Genomic DNA, 18,237 nt, shown 5'->3' on the forward strand with positions numbered 1-18,237 from the left:
TAGGAAGATAATATTATTGTAATAAACATATACAGTTATTAAACATAACTTCATTCCTATTGTTTACTTATACTAAAATGAATGTGAGAAAGAATAACTTTTGGAGTACCATTTTTTATCATAATTTAAGAAACATCAAACGTACAGTCAAAACGATCTGGCAGATCAATGACTTGTCAGTTAAATTCCCAATCATAAATTTTATTGTTCATAGCTAGGACATGGAAGCAGCCTACATGTCCATCGACAGATGAATGGATAAAGAAATTGTGGTACATATATACAGTGGAATATTACTCAGCCACTCAAGAACTCATTTGTGTCAGTTCTAGTTCTAGAGCCTGTTATACAGAGATGTAAGCCAGAAAGAGAAAACAAGTATCGTATGTTAACATATATATGTGGAATCTAGAAAAACGGAACGGATGAGCCTATTAGCAGGGCAGAAATGGAAACGCAGACAAGCATGCAGAGCAGTCTTGTGGACACTGCAGGGGAGGAGGGCGGGGCGAGCTGAGAGCAGCACTGAAACGTGTACACGATCGTATGGGGAACACACAGCTAGCGGGAAGCTGCTGTGTAACACAGGGAGCTGAAACTGGGGCTCAGCACCACCCTAAAGGGGTGGGAGCGAGGTTCAAGAGGGAGGGGACATACGTATATTTATGGCTGATTCACGCTGTATGACAGGAACCGATACAGTAAAGTAATTGTCCTCCAATTAAAAATTTAAGAAAAAATAAATTTATTGCACTTATAACTACAGTACTTTAATAGAGCCATGTAGAACAGAAATCAAGTGAAAACCCTGGTCTCCTTTCACCTCATCTCATTCTCTCCATATTATACACCTTTCCTTTCGAAAAGGAACCATACAGAATTTTTTTTTTAATACAAACTAAATCACTTTCCAGGATTAATAAAGAAATGTACAGATTCAATTAAAAATAGTGTTAACAGATGATCTTTAGATATATTAGGCAAAAGAAACCAAATGTGAAATCCTGTAACTTTATAAGATGATTTTATTTAGTTTTTGGATCAGTTTTTTTTTTAAACTATTTTAGTGTCTATTCTAATAAAACATACTTATGCAGCATTATTACATCCCTAAGCTGAAGGAATAAAAGTCAACTGTTGCCTTATGTTGGTTGTTATAGTAACTGTTTATAGGTAATACTATACAGAAAGTCTAATTCTCACAAAAGTTTCTTACCATTTTTTAAATGGTCTTCAAAAGAATTTTTAGAAATTATTTCAACCATGTCTTAAAATACTTGATTTATGATTATACTGGCCAACCAAAGTAAAATTCTTTAAAAATAAACTGTGTTATTTGGCAAGCAGCTGACCACATGGCCATTCATGTGTTTTATGAAAGGAAACAATGCAAGAGATTCTCTAAGGTGGCCTCCGCCAAGCTTCACTCTTTGCAAAATGCTCAAGTACTTTCCCTTGGAAATTGGGTAGCCTATACACATCTCTCCCAGGATGAAATGGCTGGATGGCATCACAGACTCAATGGACGTGAGTCTAAGTGAACTCCAGGAGATAGTGATAGACAGGGAGGCCTGGCGTGCTGCGATTCATGGGGTCGCAAAGAGTCAGACATGACTGAGTGACTGAACTGAACTGAAACAGTTTATAAAATTCACAGAATGTGAGGGCCTGAATAACCTGAGAACCTCAGAGACTATGATGTTCAATGTCATATGGTCTAAAATAATTCATGATATAAGGCTTCTCCCAGATGTCCTATAGATTGCTCAACAGTCTAATTGTCTTTGCTGTCTTCTCACAATGACAGCCATTTAAGCAACTGTGTTTATTAACTGTTTAATAACTGTTAATTAACTTTAATAAATGTTTAATAACATTTATTATTAGACAAATAACTATAGTAGACATTTGGGGTGACTACTGTTATAAATGGAGACTTCAAATTACATCATAAAGCCTTCAATGTCTTTTTCATCTAATATCAGGCACTGACTGGAAGGATACAGTAAATACAACTTTACTTGGCATAGACGGCACGAGAACATATTCCATTTCTTTTGTGTGTCTGTGCATATGTGTGTATCAATGTACTGGAAATAAGAGAAGTAACAGAAACTATGAAATTATGGATAATGAAGTGCTAGAGTGAGTTTTGAACATGACTTTGGGGCAAAGATGATTTCTTCTTGGGAAAAATGACAGGTGTGTGGCTCAGATGACAGGCAGTTCCTTGAACTTGGCACCTCTGGGTATAGGTTCTGAAAGCATATGATTAGAAGTTTGAATGTGATGTTTGAAAAATCACTATGGACACATAGATTGTTGTTATTTAGTCACTAAGTTGTGTCTGACTCTGCCAACCCATCGACAGTAGCCTGCCAGGCTCCTCTGTCTATGGGGTTTTCCAGGCAAGAAAACTGGAGTGGGTTGCCATTTCCTCCTCCGGGGGATCTTCCCGACCCAGAGATCGAACCAGCAACTCCTACATTGGCAGGGGGATTCTGTACCACTGTGCCACGAATGAAGCCCACCGTAGGCATAGATATTACTAAAGTTATACTTCAAGAGAGTGCTTTTTGTGGCTCTGATGAAAATAAATTGGATGAGGAAGAGGCGATGGGAAAGGAGACTGGTACAGCAGTGCTATTAAAGGCAGTTACGATCTGGACTTGGGTTACGGCTACAAAATTAATTTGAACTTTTCAGATGACCCTCAAGGGGCCAAGTGATTCCAACTTAACATTCAAATGTTGTGTTTTAAAATCCTTAGGGAAAAGATTTCTAAACAGTTTGCCTGTTGTCATAGATACTTGAAAACTGAAGGGGAAAAAAAAAAGTAATCCAAAGGGAACACGAGATGGCAGCAGTTATATCATATTAAGAGAAAGACTGAGGAAAGAAAAAAAACATTTGAAATTATTTTTAAACTGAAAAATATATAGCATTTTATTCTTTATGTGCTGTTCTCCTTTTCAGTTGAGCGATTACTCATGGGTTTCATGCTTCACAGCACTTCAGAGGTTCATTCTGACTAGAGTAGAAAGCCTACTCCATTACATATGATCACTTCCTAAAATAAAGCTGTTGCTGTTTTCTGCAGATTACTGTTCCTCTGTGTTATCTGAGGCAGAAGAGTCCTGGACGGTGCATATAAGCTTTAGATGTTCCAGCATTGCTTTTTCTTCCTCTGCTAGTTTTTCATCCTTCCTCATTTCCCACCTAAAAGAAAAATCACATCTTAGCATTTTTGTAACTTCCAGACTCCAGTCAACACTCAGTTACTCAGGGCCTGCGCATGTGCAGTCACTGCTTTATTGAGTGCTTCTCTTTCTTTATTCTTTTACTCACTGTCTCTGACAGTTCATGAGCACTGCTTCGGCAGAGGAGCAAAGTAGTCCAACCAGCGCCACTCCAGGGGAGTTTCTAAGTATAGTTCTAAGCGAGTTTTCTATATTTCTAGATTTAAAAACTGTATGGCTTCCCAGGATATGCATGCATATAAATACAATCTAGAATTAGATTTGCAATTAATAAGAGAATATTTTTCACAGTATTTTTCCCCTCACTGATCAACATATCAGTGGCCTTAAGTTGCAGAGAAGTTCACCAGGAAGGCTTTAGCCACAAGAAGACCACACTGCACTGGATATACCTTAAAGGCAGGCCCATCTTTTCCTAGAAATAAGATCAGATTTGAAATAATCAATTTAAATCACCCAAGAAAGCACCAAATTGTTAGCAAGCTTCCATAGAGCATTTGCTTAAAAAAAAAAAAAAAAGACTAAAGACTTTCTAATTCTGGGTGATTGTGAGATAGAGAGCAAAATGTTGGAATATGGAACTATATACGTATATAATCCTGCAAAGTACATATCACAGTAACCCAAGTGCAGTTAATCATTTCTCTTATGTGTGCCACTGTTCAGGATTGGCCACGGCGTACTTAACCCAGCATACAACAAGGACTCATCTGCGTGTATTTCCTTTCTCTTTTCCTCACTCCTGTTTCTACCAGCACATCAACCATGATGTGCTGTCACAGAAGGATTCTAAAACCAATGCTGATACATCCTAAAAGACCCTCTGCTAGAAGGGTTTTAAACGGATAGGATTCTAACAGACAAGAAGCTGTTCACTGAATGTCTTCCAGAAGCCCTCTATTTTATTCTCGTCGGAATTCTTGGATAATAAACAGCCTGTCATACAAGAGGAAAGGATAAAAACTAGGGGTGAGATTGTTCTGATCTTGTTTGAGTAGTGAAAAGAAAGCAGAGGCATTGCATTTTCCACAGAAACCTGCTTGCACACAGGTTTCCTTGTTGGAGTGTTAGGCTCACTATGCCTGGCCAGTCCTAGGATGTGATATATATATGTACTTGGGTTTCCTGTACTCTGCTTCTTTATCCTCTGTCTGGAACCCTCCTCATCTCCTAGCCCCAACCTTGCCTGGACCCCATACCATCTTAGTTTCTCCATCTGTTCCCATATGGTCAGAGTGAGGTCATGGGTCATATAGGTTTTAATAGCAGCTTGAAAGATAAGAGATTTTTCACCACCACAAGTCATACGACAAGGGGCAGTACTCCTGAGCTCACTACTTTGAGATTTAAAATTTAGCATATAAGGTGCTAAATTATACTTTGAGTATCCTTTAAGGTATAAGTATACCATATACAGCTTTCATGCAATTTTGAAGATTAAAAACTGTCGTTACCCATTTTATATACATGAACTTGGGCATCACTAATTTGCACACTGAGTTGAACTCCTTCCAAGCAGGAAAATATTAACAGAAATTACTGACATAGCATTAATGTATCAATCTTTAAATCCTTACGACAAAATGTTGCTATCCCCATTCTATAGACGAGAAAACAGGCATAGAATATTAATGTCACTTGACCAACTATCTTTGGATTGAAATCAGGGATTCACGTTCTGGAGTCTGGGCTTGTAAATGCAACATTTACCATGTTTTAAAAACCATTCTACAAGTATCATTAATTAAGATTAAAAATAGTTTGAATAACATTATTCCCTGAATAATGTTACTGGAATTGGGCTAGACATTTTAAAAAAGAAGTTTCTAAAATTCATATATAGATATATAGTATGCTGCTGCTGCTGCTGCTAAGTCACTTCAGTCATGTCCGACTCTGTGCAACCCCATAGACGGCCTCCTACCAGGCTCCTCTGTCCCTGAGATTCTCCAGGCAAGAACACTGGAGTGGGTTGCCATTTCCTTCTCCAATGCATGAAACTGAAAACTGAAAGTGAAGTCACTCAGTCGTGTCCTACTCTTAGCGACCTCATGGACTGCAGCCTAACAGGCTCCTCTGACCATGGGATTTTCCAGGCAAGAGTACTGAAGTGGGGTGCCATTGCCCTCTCCAGATATATAGTATAGATATTCAAAAAATCCAAACATAAAAAATTAGATTTGTCTTTTATCCCCCCATGTAACGTGCTAATATTGTACTAAGTGAATCATGAATGTCAACAGGACAAAATATGTAATGTGAACATAAATATTTTGATCATTATCTCTAGTTGTGAAAACTGAAAGTATAATCTCTCTGCTTCATTAAAAAATTTGTATAACTAATGTAATTTAAATGAATTGTATACATAATAGACTCCAAGATAAGGATTTTTGAAGCTTATTGACAATTATAGGTACATCACAGCATAATTGAGCTGTTAGCAATTAACGATATTAGGCAGAGTTATTTACCTACCACAACCTTCTTATATTTGCTTTGAAGAAAAAAACTGACTCATAAAAAAATAAGAAATTATTAATATGATCAAGATAGGAGGAAAATACTATTAGAACTATATTTTCCCTTAATAATTTATTTATATCAAATAAAAATAATAGGGCCTCGAAATGTATGTTTATTTTCATGAGCATTATTACATTTCACATTTATATGTTCTTAAGAATTTATATATAATTCTTAGTTTTAGGGTTTGTTAATGCAGTGCAAAAACAAGTCAGTTCTGTCAAAAAAAACTATTGGAAGAAAAAATAATATATCAATTTATTAAACATAATTAACTAGGGAATTTGTTCTCCTGGTGTCTCATTGGTAAAGAATCTGTCTGACAGTGCAGGAGGCTCAGGAGATGTGGGTAGGATTTCTGGATTGGGAAGGTCTTGAGAAGGGAATGGCAATCCACTCCAGTACTCTTGCCTGAGAAATCCCAGGGACAGAGAAGCCTGGTAGGCTACAGTCCATGGGTCGCACAGTCGTATATGACTGAGCACACAGCATAGTTTGTTCCCTAGTTTCCTTTATTATATTTAAAATTTGTAATGAAAGCTTGTCCGTACAGAAACAAACAAACAAACAAACAAACAAGTTGGAACCAGTGTAGTTTAGTTCTCTTTAAAAAGCATTATGAAGTGATAATGTTTCCATTTTTCCCATCTTTAGTAGACTGCTCTCCTTCACTTTTGGTAAATTCCCCACCTGTGTACCTTGGAAAAAGAACTGCAATCTTAGACACTTATGAGCAGCGAAATCCCATGAGACCTCACTGATCTGTACCATAATCTTAACCATCTGGAATGTGCCTCATCCATAAGGCTCCTTGGTTAGTTGAGTAGATGTGGGAACTTGACTCTGTTTGATTAGGGGGTCCTTTTTCATCCAAACACAACAGGGAACCTAAAACCTGGGCTGAAATACTCTGAACAGAACTAACAGTCACAACCTTGCTCACTAGTACTACTTGAACTGACTTGTGGGTTCTCAGTTTTGGTGGGTCTAACAGGATTTACACAAATATTGAAATCTAGACCAGAGCTATCTGGATGCTCCTCTGTATGTTATGTGACTGGTAGTTAATACAAAGGCTCTTACATGTACTAGACCATGGGCCAAGAGCTTTCTAATTCTGCTCATCTCGATGAGCCACGGCAGACTTGGGATCTCTTAAATAAGATCTTGAGAGGTGTAAAATAAAAACAGTCACAGAGAAGTGAGTAACTGTTCCAGTGATCAGTTTGGTAAAATCTTTTATTTGGGGTCCTCTGTGGATAGCTGTATGTCAGAGCCAAGCAGGAGTACCAAGCTGAGGAATGGTTAAGCACAAAGTATGTCCTTGGAAGCGGAGTCCTGACTGTCCAGAAGCAAGTCAGGGGTGGGCGTGGTGCTTACTATAGGAAAGAGCAAGCAACAAGTAGAGGAGGAGGGCCAGAATCTGGAGTGGGAGAAGTTTTCTGAAGCATTTACTATGCCTTGTGCTAGTAAAAAAAAAAGATCTAAATTCTGCGAACTCAGAAGTACCCTGATTAAAAGCACATGCTCTGGAATCACTCTGCCTTTGGGTTGAATTCATATCATTCATACGCATGTATATGTCCTATATACGTACACATATGTACTATACATACATAGTACAACTATATGTACTATAGTTGAATCCCCTTGGCGAGTTTCTTACCTGTTTCTGTGCCCCAGGGTTCTCATCTGTAAAAGGTGGACAGAATAGTTTGAGAGGAACACAGCTGTGCTCATTTGCGTGTGTGTTGTCTATGACTTATTTCATTCCACAGTGTTGGAGTTTAGTGATCGTGAGTGAGACTGACTGAGACCAACGTTCTACTAAGCTTCGATGATCTACTATTTGGACTATTACAGAGAACATTGCCGAATAAAGTTCTAGAATGGTGGTCCTAACTGGGGCGATACTATCTCCCTATGAGGAAATGTGGAGAGACTTTTGGTTGACACTGTCCAGGGAGTGACTCTGGGAACCAGGGAACAGAGACTGTAGACATCTTTAATATAAAACAAACCTAAACCATAAAGAGTTGTCTTCCTGAAATGTCAATAGCATGCTTGTTGAGAAACATGTGCTCTAGAGTCTCCAAAACAATGTTGAAGGATCCTTACTTAATTTGTGATTGCAACTGAAACGCTGTTTATAATGCTTCACTGCTTAGAGTACTATTTGTTGAAGAATAGAGGTTTTGAAGCCAGGTGCTGGATTTGAATCCCTTATAAGCTGTGTGACCACAGGCAAGCCAGATAAAGTGTGCTTCAGTTTCCTGAGCAGGAAAATGGGAATAATCACAGTGCCTGCTTCATAGCGTTGCCGTCAGAATGAAATGACTAAGTACACAAAAAACATACAAAATAGTAAACAGTTCATAGCAAACACTCAATAAATGTTCACTGTTAGTAGTATCATTATTATTTGCCATATGGGTTAAAGTTGCAAAGGGCAAAAACCCTGACTGGTGGTTTAAACAAACAGGTGTTTATTTTTCTTATATAATGGGAAATCCAGAGGCAGGTGACCACTGGCATACGTTAAGTCGCTTGACAGCAGCAGGGCTGATGCCTCTGTGTTTTCTTGCCCTTCACCTCATGGCTCCAAGATGGCTGCTGTAGCTCCAGCATCATGTCCTTGTTTTGAGGCAGGAAAAAGCAGGAAGAGGCTAGTGCTGCATCTGACCCACTAGGTTTTATTTCCCAGATTCTTCCCAGAATAGCCATACTGTCTAGGTTTGAATTCACATCCTGCCTGTTACTGGCTGTGTGATATTGGGCAAGTTTCCTAACATCTCTGTTGCCTCATTTTGCAAAATAGGGGATATTAATGCAGCCATGAAATTAAAAGACGCTTACTCCTTGGAAGAAAAGTTATGACCAACCTAGATAGCATATTCAAAAGCAGAGACATTACTTTGTCAACAAAGGTCCATCTAGTCAAGGCTATGGTTTTTCCAGTGGTCATGTATGGATGCGAGAGTTGGACTGTGAAGAAAGCTGAGAACCGAAGAATTGATGCTTTTGAACCATGGTGATGGAGAGGACTCTTGAGAGTCCCTTGGACTGCAAGGAGATCCAACCAGTCCATTTGAAGGAGATCAGCCCTGGGTGTTCTTTGGAAGGAATGATGCTAAAGCTGAAACTCCAGTACTTTGGCCACCTCATGCAAAGTATTGACTCATTGGAAAAGACTCTGATGCTGGGAGGGATTGGGAGCAGGAGGAAAAGGGGACGACTGAGGATGAGATGGCTGGATGGGATCACTGACTCAATGGACGTGAGTTTGAGTGATCTCTGGGAGTTGGTGATGGACAGGGAGGCCTGGAGTGCTATGATTCATGGGGTTGCAAAGAGTCAGACACCACTGAGCGACTGAACTGAACTGAATGGTATGCACCTTAAGGCATTATTTTAAGTAGTAGGTGAGTTATGAATCAAAACATGTTGGTATTATTTCATTATTTTATGAGACTGCTTGTATGCAGTGGCTTCCCCAGAGCTCCTGTATTGATGTTCCTTCTCCAGCCCTGTGCCTTCACGTCATTCTATCTGACAAATTCCCTTTTTAATAGATATGTGGGTAGGATGAAGTTGTTACATATCACAGTGGTTTGTTACTCAGTGTTCAGTTACACATTTCTGTGATCATGTTGTTGTTGCCTCTTGTCTTTGGTGAAGGAGACATTTCTTGCCTGTTCACTCTGTTCAGCCTAGCATGGCCAAGGCTGCTTTTGTTTCCCTATAATCCCTTTGTTGCATTTTTCAAGTACAGTCTATAACGATGGCATTCGATCATATTATTGGCATTTCTCCTGAAACACCAATAAAACACTTGGATATAAAAATGAGTGAAATAAGCTGCCTGATTTAATGTTATTATTAAACATTATGTAGTACTTTATATTTACAAAGTACTTTACAATTATTTATTAGCTAATTGTACTGTTAAACAACATTAACCATCTGGTCAAATGAATGATTTCAAATTGTCCTACCAGCTGGTATCTGAGGGATGAAAAGTGAAGTCATGTTGGACTTTGTTCCCCTCAAACAACCCTTTAGGTCCTTCTCCTCTGTATGGCATAGTGCAGACTGGCTTCAGAGGGCGGCGCAGACCAGAGGGGAAAATTAGCTCTCTGCTCTCTCCTTTCCTGCTGTCCTGGAAATGTGGGTTTACTTCAGGATTCAGTCCTAGACTATTTCCTCTTCTCTCTCAGAAAACCCCATAGCTACTCCCACATATTCAGGTGCTGTCTCCACATCTGTAATTCATGTGTCTCCCAAACAGTCATTCAGTGTCTTTAAAATTCATTTTTGTCCTAAACTCTCTAAATTCAAATTCTTGATGGTTATTTTCATTCCCATTCCAATTATATTAATCATTCATGTATTTTTTCATATATATATATATGCACGCACACACACGCATATATATATAACTTATCCAAATTGACCTTTAGCCCCCACACTCAATAACACAGGGTCTGAAGTTCACAAAGTAATTTACACCTCTGCTTCCAATCTTGTCTGCACTGTCAGTTGCCAGTTAAGGGACATCTTACTCTGCAATCATTCTCACATTCATCCCTCTGCAATCAGTCCACAGTCCAGGTGCTGTGATAGTATGATTTATAATAAGAAATATATTTTCAGTCTTCTTACCAGTTTCTGGCACAGAGCTCCTAAAACCCTTGGAATTTACTGTGAGGAGAGCTATAAAGGTGTCTTTTGTTATGTTAACAGAAACCCATAGGGTTGGAGACTGGTGACCAGTGGAATGAACCACATGATTAGAGAGCTGGAATTTGTAATCCCCACCTCTGGGGAGAGAGGAGGAGCTGGAGGTGAAATCCCATCACAGGTGACCAATGATTTAGCCAATTATGCCTGTGTAATGGAGCCTTCATAAAAATCCATAAGGAGAGGTTCAGCGTTTCCAAGCTGGTAAACACATGGGGATCTGAGGAGAGCAGCCTGCTGGGAAACAGGTCATGAGGTCTCTCTTTCCCCATGCCTTACGCTAGGTGTCTCTTCCATCTGGCTGTTCCTGAGTTCTGTCCTTTAAAAATAAACCAAGAATCCACTAAGTAAGAAATAGCTGCCGTCATCTCTCCTCTGGGAGATGATTTTCCTTATTACCTTCAGACCAATGTTTTCCCACGTTTGCGTTATTTACTTCGCTGCACCATTCACTTGAAACGCCTTTTCATATATCCCAATCCTGCACATTCTTCACACTTAATCCATATCCCACTTCTTTCATAAACTCTTTCCCAACTACCTAACCCTGATGTGACTGGCTTGTCTTCGTTTGAGTCCTATCATACCTAACATCAGCACTATTTTGGTAAATTAATGATATATTGCTTTGTTACTTCTGTTACGTTCTTTAGCAGTTATTTGATGATTGCATTTTTTCCCACATGTGCTATGGTTTCATCTATATTGGCAGTTCCTTGAGGAAGACTTTTAATTATAATTTTTACTCTAAATTTTTCTTCAAAGAGGGTATTTCAGATAGCAAACAGCACAGTGCTCTGTACACTTTCAGTTCAGTTCAGTTCAGTCGCTCAGTCGTGTCCAACTCTTTGTGACCCCATGAATCGCAGCATGCCAGGCCTCCCTGTCCATCACCATCTCCAGGAGTTCACTCAGACTCACGTCCATTGAGTCAGTGATGCCATCCAGCCATCTTATCCTTTGTTGTCCCATTTTCCTCCTGCCCCCAATTCCTCCCAGCATCAGAGTCTTTTCCAATGAGTCAACTCTTTGCATGAGGTGGCCAAAGTACTGGAGTTTCAGCTTTAGCATCATTCCTTCCAAAGAAATCCCAGGGTTGATCTCCCTCAGAATGGACTGGTTGGATCTCCTTGCAGTCCAAGGGACTCTCAAGAGTCTTCTCCAATACCACAGTTCAAAAGCATCAATTCTTCAGTGCTCAGCTTTCTTCACAGTCCAACTCTCACATCCATACATGACCACTGGAAAAACCAGAGCCTTGACTAGATGGACCTTAGTCGGCAAAGTAATGTCTCTGCTTTTGAATATGCTATCTAGGTTGGTCATAACTTTTCTTCCAAGGAGTAAGCGTCTTTTAATTTCATGGCTGAAGTCACCATCTGCAGTGATTCTGGAGCCCAAAAAAATAAAGTCTGACACTGTTTCCACTGTTTCCCCATCTAGTTCCCATGTGCTCACAAAATATCTCTTGATTCCTATGTGTTAGAAGCTTAGGTGTTGCTATTGCTATGTATTCTTAGGTAAATAATCTTTAACCACTAGTGTCACAAGTGATGGTAGTTGGTATCTCCAATGTGTATTGTTAAATTATTTGTATGAATAAAAAAGTGAGGACTCTAAGAGCCTTAAAATTTGTACCTTCATCCTTAGTTTCTACATCACTAGTGGATTCTTAAATTCAGTGATCATACCAAAAGACAACATCTTGCAAATTCATTCATTTACTTCTCATCTCTACATTCTTTTTAAGAATGAGATGTTAGTACAATGGAAACAAGACAGAGTAAATCATGTTTACTTGGTGCCAACCTAGTGTGTTTGACTAATGTAAAACACAAAACTGTTAGAAGACTGAAATTAGAGGACCTTTTAAGTTACCTGCTATGTTGGACTTTAAGTACACGTATAGCTTATATTCATTGGAAACACTGATGCTGAAGCTGAAACTCCAATACTTTGGCCACCTGATGTGAAGCACTGACTCATTTGAAAAGACCCTGATGCTAGGAAAGATTGAGGGCAGGAGGAGAAGGGGACGACAGAGGATGAGATGGTTGGATGGCATCACCAACTGAATGGACTTGAGTTTGAATAAACTCTGGGAGTTGGTGACGGACAGGGAAGCTTGGTGTGCTGCAGTCCATGGGGTCGCAAAGAGTCAGACAAGACTGGGCAACTGAACTGAGCTGATAGCTTATACTGTTAAGAGATTTGTCATGGTTTACACTTTATTCAATATCTATTCAATATCTACCACATTTTAGAACAATTTTACTGTGTATAATTAATTTGTCCATTCATCCAGCAAACATTTATTGAGTGCCTACTAAACCCAAAATACTGGGCTAGGTTATATAGAGGTGAATAGAACTGGATATGGTCTTCTCTTCAGAGAGCTTATTCACACCAAGAGTTCATGATATGGGCTTGACGGAATAATCTTCAGCAATTGTTTGTGGGGAAGGCATAATTCAGGCATTGCTTTCTTGATCCATGAAATAATCTGAGGTAATCTTGGGGATTAATTCATGTCCTTTTTCTTTCACTGGCAATGTAGCAGCATTAATGACAGAATGCTTCCTTTTTTTTTTTAAGTAGTAAGATGCATGATACTGGATGCTTGGGGCTGGTGCACTGGGACAACCCAGAGGGATGGTATGGGGAGGGAGGAGGGAGGGGGGTTCAGGATGGGGAACATGTTTATACCTGTGGTGGATTCATGTTGATGTATGGCAAAAACAATACAATATTGTAAAGTAATTAACCTCCAACTAAAATAAATAAATTTATATTAAAAAATAAAATAAAAAACAAACAAACAAACAAAAAAGTAGCAAGGTCATTTATCAAATGCTATGCTAAAATTGAGAGCTATAGAATTTGAAGTTCTTTTTTAAAGACATTTCTGTAGAAACATGATTCTGAATGGCACTTAATCCCAGAGGACAAAGTTTAGGGAGGGGTCAGATAAAATACCATCCAGAATTTGAGAAAAAGTTATGGAAAATCTGTTATAAACCAGAAAGCCAGTGTTGAATATAATCACTGTGAATGTAAATGACACCATTTTTTAGTAGCTCTTTTTATGCACATAAACCGCAGAGTTAGAGAGCTAGCTTCTTACTTTGGTTGCTGCTGCTGCTGCTGCTGCTGCTAAGCCGCTTCAGTCATGTCCGACTCTGTGCAACCCCAGAGATGGCAGCCCACCAGGCTCCCCCGTCCCTGGGATTCTCCAGGCAAGAACACTGGAGTGGGTTGCTATTTCTTACTTTGGAGACAGGTCTTTATAATACTAGACTTAATATTAATAGATGACACCTACCCACTTTTTGGTATGTTCTCCAGATGATAATAATCTGTAACTACTTTTGCTTAATGTTTTAAAACCTAGGTTTTCCTAGTGCACCAGCCCCAAGCATCCTGTATCCTATATCGAACCTGGACTGGCGATTCGTTTCATATATGATGTTATACATGTTTCAATGCCATTCTCCCAAATCATCCCACCCTCTCCCTCTCCCATAGAGTCCAAAAGACTGTTCTATACATCTGTGTCTCTTTTGCTGTCTCGCATACAGGGTTATCATTACCATCTTTCTAAATTCCATATATATGCGTTAGTATACTGTATTGGTGGGGAGGGAGGTGAGAGGGGGGTTCAGGATGGGGAACATGTGTATACCCATGGTGGATTCATGTTGGTGTATGGCAAAGCCAATACAATATTGTAAAGTAAAATAAATAAATAAAATCCAGGTTTTAAGAAATGTATAGAGTTTTCAGTCCATCCTCTTTAGCATACATTTAGTGGAAATGGAGAAATTGTTATTCTTTTCATGTAACCTTAGACAATTGATTTATTGCTTAGCTTTGTCTTCTCCAAAATAGAATAGTTTAAATTTTTTTTTTTTTCTGAACTTCGTATTGTATCTCCAAAGTAGTTAGACAATGGGAATCATACATGGGAGCTATGAGGCTTTATACCATTTTCAGTAGAAGCATTATGGGAATGAGAGAATGGCAAAAATCTCACTTTGATAAGAGAGCAGAGAGAGCTTTGCAAACTTATTTCTAACTTAAGTTAGTTATTTCCTCTAAAGCTAATCATGGTATGCTTGTTTGGGGAGAATTCAATAGGAAAACGGAAAACATTAAGGTTTTGACATTCAAAAAATCTCAAAAATGCTTAAGGGCACCATTTATTTGTATTGCTTTCTTTTCAAACTTAGAGACTTTATTTTTAATATAGAGATTTTTGTGACGTGTAAAGGACATTCAGTGTTTATATAAGTGGAAATCACATCTTTGTTTTTGGAAGTTAAAAAGCAAAAGCATTGCTTAAAGTAAGTTATTCCAACTCCCATCAAATTATTTTGCCTCAGTTTAACACTTAAATATCCAGAAAATAATGTGTAATTATTTTATGAAAATATATCACAGTTTGTTAACATACTACTTAGAATTCCTGGAACCTAATGCTATATATATTTAATGTATAGAAATATATATAAATAGAATTAATGAATATATAGAAAAACATATTTAATATATATGTATAAATGCAGTTATATCTCTGAATATCCATACTCAATACTATGAAATATCAACACTTGCCATCATAAATTAGCAGGTTGGGTACTTACTTTAGCCAAGAATTTATTATATGTTTATGATAACTCACTATGCATCTTATCTAGCTATTTCTGCAAGAATTCAAATGGATGTTCTTTTGTAAGGTAGTTGATTTCTTTTGCTACTATGGATGCAGTAAAAGGAATCTTTCTATGCTCAGGAACAGGCAACAAAGCTCTTAATTTGAATTTATAGTCTACAGAGACAGTCTGTGACACAACGTAACTGCCCAACAGTTTATTTTAATTAATATGATTTGTTCTAAATATTTAAGTAGGAGAGTTATATACCAACCAATGGGACAACTAAGAATGCTAACAGTAACATTTTAAGTAGTAATGGCTTAGGGAAAACATAAACAGAAGCATAGCCATCAGTAGTAATGGAAGCTGAGCTTTTCTGTTACCAGTAAATCACCCTTCTCTTCATAGAGACTCCTTCTACCAGTGGATTTTTAAAAATTCTTAGAGTTTAAATAAAAGTCCAAGGTCATGCTCTTTGACCAGCATTCAGCGCTAATATAGAAGAAATGCCCTCTGCTGGAAGTGTCAAGACTACCATATATCGTGAGAACTATATTGCTTATTTTTTTAAAAGTAATGTATAGTGAATAAAAAAGTTTTTTTCCCTAGCTCAATTTGATGTACCTTGAAATGTTCATGGACTGTGCTCTATAGATACTTGTCTATTCCATTTAACATAACAAAATTGCTATGTTAAAATTTACATAATTTGTGTCAAGCAATGGTATTCTTTCTCCAGAAATGATTGTTTAAAAATTCTTATTTTCATCGAGAAAATGATTACATATTCACAACTCCAAAACGTCTAAAAATTGAATGCATCTTTCCTAGACATGTAAAGCTGATGCCAACAAAGGCATCACAGGTTTTTTTGGCAAACACAGATTGGCACAAGGGTAACTAACTACTGCACTAATCACTTCTGAAGATAACAATCTTAATGAAAGCATTATTTATAAATGTGAGATCTATCAGCTGAAAAGGCTGTTTGCAATCTCTCATTCAAATTAATAGCACCATCATGTTTAGAAAAGGATTTGAAATAAAGATCTGGCTCATATTTTGTTTAAAATTGACTAAGAATTTCGAAAGTGTAAAACCATTTGGGCTTCCCTGGTGGCTCAGCAGGTAAAGAATCCACCTGCAATGTAGGAAACCTGGGTTCGATCCCTGGGTTGGGACAATCCCCTGGAGAAGGGAATGGCTACCCACTCCAGTATTCTGGCCTGGAGAACTCCACGGACTGTATAGTCCACGGAGTCGCAAAGAGTTGGAAACGACTGAGCAACATTTTCATGCTCAAAACCACTGTGGAATCTAGGAGGAAAATGAGACTCTACACAGTTAATCGGGTTTCCCTTATGGCTCAGCTGGTAAAGAATCTGCCTGCAGTGCGGGAGACCTGGGTTTGATCCCTGGGTTGGGAAGATCCCCTGGAGAAGGGGAAGGCTACCCGCTCCAGTATTCTGGCCTGGAGAATTCCATGGACTGTGTAGTCCATGGGGTCACAAACAGTCGGACACGACTGAGCGTCACTCTTCATTGAGTCACTGCCCATATATTCATATTCACATAGTTTCCAATGTTCTATCATTACTGAATGAATGAAAGTGTTTACTGAATGCCTACTATGTATCAGCACTGTGGGGGTTTGGAGCTTATGAGAGTTAATGCTTATTTAAAAATTTCAATGTGCTAAGCATTGTTCTAAAGAAGTTGCATATATTCATTTAGAATTTGTAGCAACTTTAACTTAAAAAAAATCTTTATTTTATATTGGAGGATAGTTGATTAATGATGTTGTGTTAGTTTCAGGTGTACAGCAAGGTCATTCAGTTATACATATACATGTATCTTCTTTTTGTAATTATTTTCATATTTAGATTATTATAGAGTATTGAGCAGAGTTCCCTGTGCTGTATAGTAGACCCTTGTTGGTTGGCTGTTGTAAGTATAGCAGTGTGTACATGTCAGTCCCAAACTCCTAATCTATCACTCCACCTCCCAATACCCATCCTCCCTGGTAACTGTAAGTTCATACTCTTAAGTCTGTGAGTCTGTTTGTAAATAAGCTAATTTGTATCATTTTTGTTTTAGGTTCAGAATATAAGTGATAGCATACGATATTTGTCTCTCTCTGTCTGATTTACTTCACTTACTATGATAATCTCTAGGTCTATCCATGTCACTGTAAATGGCATTATTTCATTCTTGTTTATGATTGAGTAATATCCCATTGTACATATGTACCACATCCTCTTTTCCATTCCCTCTGTTGATGGACATTTAGGTTGCTTCTCTGTTTCGACTATTATCAATAGCGCTTCAGTTAACACTGGAGTGCATGTATCTTTTCAGATTATCGTTTTCTCCAGATACATGCTCAGGCACGGGATTGCTGGATCATAGGGTAGTTCTGTTTCTCATTTTTTAAGGAACCTCCATACAGTCTCCATAGTGGCTGTACCAATTTACATTCCCAGCAACAGTGTGGGAGGATTTCCTTTTCTCCAGACCTGCCGATCATTTTCTGTTTGCAGACTTTTTGATGATGGCCTTTCAACCAGTGTGACATTGCAGCTCACTGTAGTTTTGATTGAGCATCTTTTCATGTGTCTCTTGGCAGTGTATATGTCTTCCTTGAAGACATGTCTGTTTGGATCTTTTGCCCATTTCTGGACTAGGTTGTGATTGCCTTTTTTTTTTTTTTTATATATCAAGCTGTGTAAGCTGTTTGTATATTTGGACATTAATCCCTTGTTGGTCACTTCATTTGCAAATATTTTCTTCCATTCTGTGGGTGGTCTTTTTGTTTCTGGTTTCCTTTGCCATTCAAAAACTTTTAAGTTAGATTAGGTCCCACTTGTTTATATGTTTTTTAAATTTTTACTACTCTAGAAGGAGGATCTAAAAAGATATAGCTGCAATTTATGTCAAAGAGTGTTCTACATGTGTTTTCCTCTAAGAGTTTTTTTTAGCATCAGTCTCACATTTAGCTCTTTAATCCATTTTTAATTTATTTTTATGTACGGTGTTAGAGAATGTTCTAATTTTCT

The 18,237-nt window shown here is 38.2% G+C and overlaps 1 protein-coding gene across 1 annotated transcript in view; it reads right to left on the reverse strand.

The window, feature by feature from the left end:
- Window positions 1-3,101: 3,101 nt before the first annotated feature.
- Window positions 3,102-18,237, reverse strand: part of KIAA0825 (KIAA0825 ortholog) — a 395,065-nt gene continuing 379,929 nt past the window's right edge. Inside the window, exon 20 of the mRNA XM_068980982.1 lies at window positions 3,102-3,219. Within this exon, the coding sequence (XP_068837083.1) occupies window positions 3,102-3,219 (118 nt within the window). The remainder of the gene's footprint in view (window positions 3,220-18,237) is intronic.

This window comes from Capricornis sumatraensis, chromosome 9 (assembly GCF_032405125.1).
Source record: "Capricornis sumatraensis isolate serow.1 chromosome 9, serow.2, whole genome shotgun sequence".
Classification (NCBI taxonomy): Eukaryota; Metazoa; Chordata; class Mammalia; order Artiodactyla; family Bovidae; genus Capricornis; species Capricornis sumatraensis.